Source organism: Morone saxatilis, unplaced genomic scaffold, assembly GCF_004916995.1.
Source record: "Morone saxatilis isolate NCDOM2014 unplaced genomic scaffold, NCSU_SB_2.0 Contig8, whole genome shotgun sequence".
In the NCBI taxonomy this organism is placed as follows: domain Eukaryota; kingdom Metazoa; phylum Chordata; class Actinopteri; family Moronidae; genus Morone; species Morone saxatilis.
The window spans coordinates 9,769,260-9,777,514 of record NW_023340257.1 but is presented as its reverse complement, the minus strand read 5'-3'; the positions used below and the strand labels follow the sequence as shown (position 1 = coordinate 9,777,514).

Below are 8,255 nucleotides of genomic sequence, written 5' to 3'. Positions count from 1 at the left end.
TAGTGCCAATGAGAAGAAATTCCGGTTTGAATCAAGGTGAAAAATTGTGAGCAGGAAAAATCTAACCTTTGGATACGGGGGAATGCCGGGGGTCAGATGGTAGAGCACTCAGATGGTCCACTAGCTGGAGGTTTAGTGGTTCAGTTTCCTGTCCACATGTAAGAATGTGCCTGAGCAAGACCCTGAACCCTAAATGGCTCCTAATGATCATGCATGGTAGTTCCTCAGCCATCTGTGAGCATGAAGCCTAAAAGCTCTCAAGTGCACTCGATTTACTGAGTGTATCTAGAAGCCATAAGCAGACCTAATAGTCAGATAGTTGATGAGATTTTGAAATTACAGAACACTGGGAATACACTATAAATCAAAATGTTTATTCATACCTCACTCTCCATTCATCCAGTCACGTAATGCAAAATATATTTATGTACAAAATACATTCAGTTTCACCTTTTCACAAGAACAACACAAGCAATTTACAGTATAATACAAGACAACTTAGTTCATAGAAGATTAGATTGTGTAAACATTGTCCTCAGTTTCTTTTATAAAATAAAAAAAAACAATGTCAATCTCACATTACAAATATAACAGTTTTACTCTTTATGCAGTATTAAAAAAAGACACATTTATTATCCTAATATTAAATGAACTACTGACAAAAAACTAACAAAGCAGAACTGAAATTATATAACTCATATGAATGTAAACACTTTGATAAGTACAAGTTTGGAAATGTAAGGTTGCTTTAAAAGCTTTCACAAATTCACGAAATTTACGAGATTAAAGTAATAATAAGTCGCTAAAAAAGAATTGCTAGTTGGCAATGCTCGAAATGAAAGCAAGTACAGCAGTTTTCCGTCACACAGGTATTTCATACATTATGTGTTGTACATTATATTACAACACATTATTAACACATTAGTATGGTACCTCTGCTATCAGTTGTAATGGGGATAGATGACAGTCAATATTCAACTTCTAATCTTTGTACCTAAGACTGCAAAGGAAGAAAAGCAAATATTTAATTATTTTAATGTTAAACAGGCTTTGTATTGATAATCGATTAACTGCACTTGCCATTTCTGTACAAATCTAGATAGAAAGAGAGAAAATGCATTACTGCTCTAAAACAAAAATCAATCTACAGTTACAAGATAAGGTCTTGTAATTGTCTGTGACCTCTTATTTCCCTTTCCTGCATGGCTGTCTGGTGATTACTCTGTTTGCTGGCTCAGAACCCGTTCACTTTGACAATAGACTCTTTGTCTTTCTTGCAGTCTAATTAAGTCTTTGGTAAATGCCGCTTGCAGCATTTGTCCTGCTACAATACAGTACGTTTTTTATACTGAATGTGCAGTATGTCTGTGTGTGTGTGTGTGTTATGGCCGCAGTTCAAAAAGTTATGTCACAAAAATAAACTACAGTCTCTCACAGCGTTGGCTTTCTCTCATTTGAACGTGCGCAGTAAAGTTCATTGCAGCTTTAGTGTTCATGATAATAGTGATGTGGATGATGGAAGTTTTGATAATAACGTAATAATTAACTATAGAGACACAGATGATGATGATAAAATGTAAGTTGTTCTCTCCACTTTTAGCATGAAAGCTTATTACGATGTTGCTGATATTCACGATGATGATGATGGTGATGATGATGACAATTTCCACCCCAAAGCGTAAGCGTAAACTGTTAGTTGATGAACTGAGCACCTCCGTGTGGCACCATCTCCGTCACTCCCCATGCCACCATGTTCCCCCTCTGCTCGCAGCCTTGGCCCTCCCACAAAGCCAGCTGGGAAATCTCTTCCTCTGACAGCACCTTGTCCCACATGTTCACCCCTGTCATCTTCCCCGCGAACGCCTGCTTGGGATCGAACCCTCCCTCAAACCCTGGCACCCCACTCTCGCTGCTCGGAGACTGAGGGCAGCAGCCGTTCCTTTCCTGCCCCAGCTGGAGTGAGCCTCCGTCGGGTAAGACGTGTCCCTCAGCCACTCCGGGTGTGGAGGCCACCTTTCTCCCGCCTGCCCACAGGGACGCAAGGCCTTGCTCAGATGACCAAGCCCCGCACAAGTGGATCCACTCTGACATGCCTCCTGGGTTCAACACGCCCTGTGCCTCCACCAGGTGAGCCTCTCCTCCGATGGTGAAGAGCGCAGAGGTTTGACTGAGCAACAGCTGGATCTCATACGGGTTGCGGCGGTTTCCGTAGGAGAACAGCACGGTTCTGTTGGAGACGGCGGTCGGCTTTACCCACATGCAGACAGTGAAGGAGGAGAGGGAGAGAGGGACATCGGGTATGACGGAGGTGTAGATTCGGCGGGAACGCATGGGAAAGAGGAGCGCCATCTCACAACCTAAAGACAACAACAAACAAACAACAAGATGTGATAGTGTTCATTGTCACAAGAATCATCATTTCATATGCAACATCAGGTTGCCTTTTTTATTGTTATAAGCAATGTAGTATCTCCATTATTTGTTACATGGCCTGATGACATTCTCCTTTTTATCTTTATTATTCATCATCAGTGTCAAAAAAAGATTTTGAAAAGTTGACTCAGTTGTATGGATAAGGATAATACTAGTCTACTATTAATACATTGCTGGTAATTCAACCCTGTCCTTGTGCAGATGTCAGATCAGCTTTTATGTATATGGAATCTTTAACTCAACACAGTTGAACTAAAGAACTTTAAAGAGAAAGTGACAAACAGAACTAAATTGCATGACATTGAAAGCAAAAAAAGGCATGCACTCCACTACCAGTAAAGACAGGCAAGAACCTGGGTAAACCACGCGAGATGAAGATGTCTGAGGGGAACTAAAGTAAAATCAAAAATGATTCCAAGTTGATTGAAACTGGATCTAAACATAAGTGGATCAAATATAGATTATTTGTTGCTGCATCATATGGATAAATGTCCTTACACATATTGTTAAGCCATACAGTGCATTCTCTTCAGTATGACCACACTGAATGTTGTTCTGAAAATGTACATTTAGGTGGCAGTATTACATATAGAAGTGTGTTTGAATTTTTTCTGCCCCACCAACACACACTCATACACACAAACCCACACCTCCCACTCTGGGTCATCTGGTTCATTTCATTATTTCCCTTCTTCTCTCTTAATCACTCACTCTTTCTCTCAAATAGTCCCTGGTGAACTCTGTGTTGTGAAACCTACTTTTGTTGATTGATCTTTTGATGCCTAAATTACCTCTGTTGGAGGTATGTATAGTAGTATGAAGTGTGTGGAAAGCTCTTGCTTATTGCCCCAACCTGATTTCTTTGTTTTACGTTCTTCTACGTCACTTTCTTTTGAGTTTTTTATTTTTGATCTCCATTAGTCTCTCGCTCTATCTCTCTCTCTCATTTTTCATCTCCATTAATCTCTAGTTCTCTCTCCCTTTCTCTTTCTTGGTCCCAGTCTCTCACCCCCGTCCCTCCCGTCACTCCTTGTATTTCTGTCTCTCCACCCAGTTCGCAGACACACTCCATCCCTACTAAAACCGAATATTGATGTTACATTTGTCTCAGGTTTCTGCCACTCAAAAATAATGGTGAAAAAAGACATTTGAACGGGCTGAGTGTGTGTGTTCATGATGGTTTCCATCTGGTTCTGGTTTCCCAGGGTGCTTTGGTGTGGTTTTTGTGGCGACTGGCTAATGATTACATCTCCCTCCGCTCTGTATGTAGGCTAGTTTTACATTTCTGGACCGTAAAGGTGTGTGTGCCTGTGTGTGTGTGCATGCGTTAGATGAGTAATATAACCTATCCTGTTTTTGTGTGCAGTTTCATTTGATTAATTCAAGGAAAGGAAGTTGTCTTACTGACATGTGTGGTGCCTTTGTGCAACTAAACTTGGTCCAAGTTTACTTACTCACATAGTCACTAAATCTCTAAAATTGCATTGTTATTAATCAGTGTTTAATTCAAGGATGAAGAGTAAACCAGAGCAGCAGCTCTGCTAACTGAAACCACATGCTGTAGTGGCTTAAATCTGAGAATTTGTGTTCCCAGTCAGTCCAACAAGAGATCTGTATTATCCCATCTTTTCATCCATTTATTGTTGTCTGCTATTATCTTCAGACATCTACAAGTCCTTAGGCAAAGATTCACACTGTTTCTGGGCTTTTTCTTGTGTGATAACTTACCAAAATGTGTTCATAATAATGTTAAACAAACAGAAATAATAGCCAATAAGTGAGTATTATACAGCTGACCCTATACCTGACCCCTAGTCTGTCTTCTTCACGTTTAGCTGTACTATATCAACTGAGACTAATGTTAGTAAGTGAAGGGAAAAGGATAGGTTGCGACTTGAGGAGGGCAACACGCCTGGAGACAGACAGAGGAAGTGGAAAAGGTATTTAGGACGAACACAAGCTGCATGATTAGTTGTTCAGTTCAGAAGCAGAAGGGGGTCTCATTCTTTTACTTGAAGCGTGACCTGAATGTGTCAACGCAGAGGAAAATGTTAAGGTGGAAGGTTGTCTGGGTGCCACTGTTGACAAAGGTGAAGAAAAATACAAAGACACAGAAAGCAACAGGTAATGACAGACACAGAGATTGCTAATGGTAAGATGGATATCTCACCTGCGGGTAAGTATCTTTGCCTCGATGACCTCAGCACTTCTTCCAGTCCCACCCTCGTCTGTTGCAGCTCAGCCAGCACACCGTCTAAAGCCACCTCTCGTGATGTGACCTCTTGCTCCCGGTTCCCAGCCCCTCCACCTTCTGTAAGCTGGGATCCTGTCTTTGAATTCATCCTCATCCCAACTCCTGGGCTGCTGAAGCAACTGCTCTCCAGCTTGGCGAGTCGGGAAGCTTGTGTTCGCGCTGCCGAGAGGAGCTGCTGTAGCATCGCCTCCAGGTGGTTTGAATTCCCGACAGGACTCCCAGCAGCAGCAGCAGCAGCAGCAGTAGAAGTGTGATCTCTGGGTCTGATGCGCTCCAGGGTCTCTCTGAGGCGGCCCTCCAGCTGCAAGGCCATTCTTCTTCCCGCTGTTTCCACTGCAACCCCACAGGAGCCACCATACTGGGCTACAAACCTGACCAAAAGGACCAGTGTGAAAGATCTGCACCTTTTCAACTAAAGATCTTCAACCCTCAGTGACTTCGTTTTGCGCCAGAAAATCAATCTTGGCTCCCAATTCACTCATAAAAATATTGTAATTATCATGAACTGGTTGAATTCAGGATACAAAAACAGCAAAATTACATCTTTTCTGGTTTTCTTAGTCTTCTATGATGGTAAAATGAATATTTGAGTTTTTCACATCATTAGACCATTTATAGACTGAATGATTCATCAGGTGATCAAGAAAATGATTGTTAAATTATTTGATAATGAAAATAATCATTAGTTGCAGCCAAAGTCCTAAGTACCTCATTAGATCAAGGATTTACTAGTATTTGCACTTTGAGGTTGTAAACTTTGATCACCAGTGTAGTAAACCTCTGAATTACCTTTTAACAGGCACCAACTCAGGGTAATATAAAAACCTCCACAAAGTCAACAGATGAATAACATTTTTGAGAGCAGTTTCACACTAAAACACTGAAACTGTATTGGGACCTCTTAAATTTGTGACTGAGTTGCTCAATTCACATTTTTGGCTAATTGAATCTCCTTTGAGATCGTAATTACTCGGACCTCTGATTTCTTTGTCCAACCAACCTGAGCATTTCTCCGCGCAGTGACCCCATCTCCACCTTGATGATGTCATCCGCATACTGAAGCAACATGTTCTCCCTCATCTGACTGTTCTCCAGCATTGAGAAGATTTTGTCCCATTTGGTCAGGTCTGGAGAACCACAGGGGGCTGGGCTCAGTGTGGCTGGAGACGGCCATGGTAAAAACAAAAACGTGAGACAAAAAAGAAAAGTGAAGATATCAAACAGAGGATTAGATCATTGAGAGTTTTAGTGTGTATGAAGAGGAGGCTTTTCTTTCGGGTAGAACAAAGTCTGCGTGGCCACTCTCAGACAAAACTGAGACAAGTGCTCCTAATATCAATGGATTTTGTCACTTCTAGCATTGTCTTGTCTTACTTCGACGTTATAATCATGCTCTAATTTTTTAATCTATAATTCCCATAGTGCTTTGGTATATTTAATCAGCAAATATTATGCAATCATTGTCGGCTGTCGGCTACAATCACCAAACCACATTTTAGCCTATATTTATTTGAATTTTGGCAAATATCTGCCATTAAAAGTATGCCAATTTAGCTCTTAGTAGTTAGTTTATAACGCACCCATGGATACACAGACACAGATAACTATTACTGGATTACTTTGATACTGGAGAAAACTTAAAATGTGATTCTGAAGCAAGTTCTGGAGTTATAAAGAGTGTCTTTTTTCTATGATTTCTAAGTGGATTTATGGACATTTATTAACAGTGGACAGTGGAGATAATGATACACTCTGAAAGTATAAGTCAAACTAAATCTAAAAATACATGTATCATATATGTGTGTTAAGATTTGACTGAGTTATGACTTCAGGTTGTTACGACTGAGAGGGAATACGAATTTTGACTCAAATTGCTCATCACACAGTATGTCATCATAATCTGCTCTTCAAAAACAAGAGCAATGAAAGAGTTCATTTGTCCCACACAGTTCGAAAAGATTCAAGGTGCAAGGGCAGGTGTGGAGAGAGCAAGCAGGAAGTATCTTTTATCAGATGTGCTGAGTTGAACATACTATGATCTCTCCAGCTTTGACAGGAACGTCAAGGCCATAATTGTAAGGAGAAAGACCAAAAAATAAAAACATGTTGAAGTCTGCTGCTGCTGAGGAGCAAAAAATCGTAATTGCTGCAGGATGCAGATGTCTTATTTAGCCAAAGAGATGAACAACACAAGACAAAAGAGGGAGTGAGGTTGTTTAGGGGAGAGATGAGAACGTGAGAAAGAAACAGGACAATTGACTCATTAACCGCTTTGCTTTTCCAGCAAGATCGCCTGGCTTCCTGCGTGAATGAGGAGAAAGAAGGAAGGAAAAGGAAAGTTTATTTTACACTGAAAAGGAAAACGAAGACCTCCTGAGAGTAGGGGAAAGATAACAGCAGTATAGAGAGAAACACAGAGACAGGAGAGTAAAACAATCCAGGGGTGAGAATGTATGTCAGACACACTGTTCTGATTAACGTTTGAGCCTCTCAAAGTCTGTTTATACCTGCAAACGTCTTCTAGAGGGGCATTATCACAAGACTGCAGGATCTGTCTCCATGGTTCAAAGTAAATTAAGCAGAAGGTTCATGCCCTTTGCTCCCTCTGACTTACCAAACTCAAAGAGCAGGACTGTCAGAGGTTTTAAAAAGGATTTTGATGGATCTGGGAGTAAGTGGAGTGCAAAATTAGCTGGGATCCTTGACCCTTTGTGGTACTTTTAACCTACTGAGTTTGAAGGTGTATGAAGAAGAAAATTATTTGACTAATTTGATAAATTATTTTGAACTGGTTACCACTTTTCAACCCGTTGACCCACAACTTCAGGGTTTTAAGTAGCAGTTGCACATTTACATTCATTTTAATCAACATACAACAACAAGCAGGAAGATGTGAACTACAACCTGTACCCTCCTCTTGCGAGCAGTTATTTTACTTATCTGCTTCCATTTTTTAGCCATTAGCCATACTCATTCATTTTAAAATGGACTGTGTCATGACCTCTTTCATGTTTCCCTCATTAATTCAAATTCCACTCAGAGATTCAGAGATTAGGTCAGGAGCAATGATCTCTACAAAAAGTTCTGAGCTCACATGATTTGACTTCTCCTTCCTTTCCAGCAAGCCAATTATGAAATTTTGTGTTTCTTTGTCCTTCTTGCGCCCGCCTTTTCTTGCTTTGGCAATCTTTTTTGTTCCTTCTTCACTTCATGAGGTTGTGTTTTACTACTTTTATGCATCTGTTCACTGCCACTCTCATTTTTGCCTTCAATCAGGTTTAATCACATGGCAGGCTGTGCCCAGAGCAGAGTTTGCTGCCTGTAAACAGTTGGTGCTGCAATTATACCTCCTGCCAGCTTTAAAACAACAAACAAATGCAGAATGCGAGCTGTGAGGGGCCCATTGCACGCACACAAACACGATCATGACAGACTTGAGCACGTTTTTTTCTCTCACAAACTATGATCCTTTCCCAAACAGCCTAAAGAAAAGAATCACTGTCATATACTGTGTATTTTTGCAATTGGTGGCCAGTCATTCATGCTGTAATATGTGTCTGTCCCGGTC

At 40.8% G+C, this 8,255-nt stretch overlaps 2 protein-coding genes across 2 annotated transcripts in view; one reads left to right on the top strand and one right to left on the bottom strand.

Annotated features, from left to right (window-relative positions):
* veph1 (ventricular zone expressed PH domain-containing 1) overlaps positions 1-8,255 on the top strand; it is a 70,191-nt gene that overhangs the window by 16,064 nt on the left and 45,872 nt on the right. The window lies entirely within an intron of this gene.
* On the bottom strand, positions 359-5,890 carry ptx3a (pentraxin 3, long a; the record flags this gene model as incomplete). The annotated part of the gene is made up of 3 exons (XM_035680334.1): positions 359-2,357; positions 4,604-5,058; positions 5,688-5,890. Coding segments are annotated over 3 exons (1,323 nt in total), but the record flags the coding sequence as incomplete, so codon positions are not given.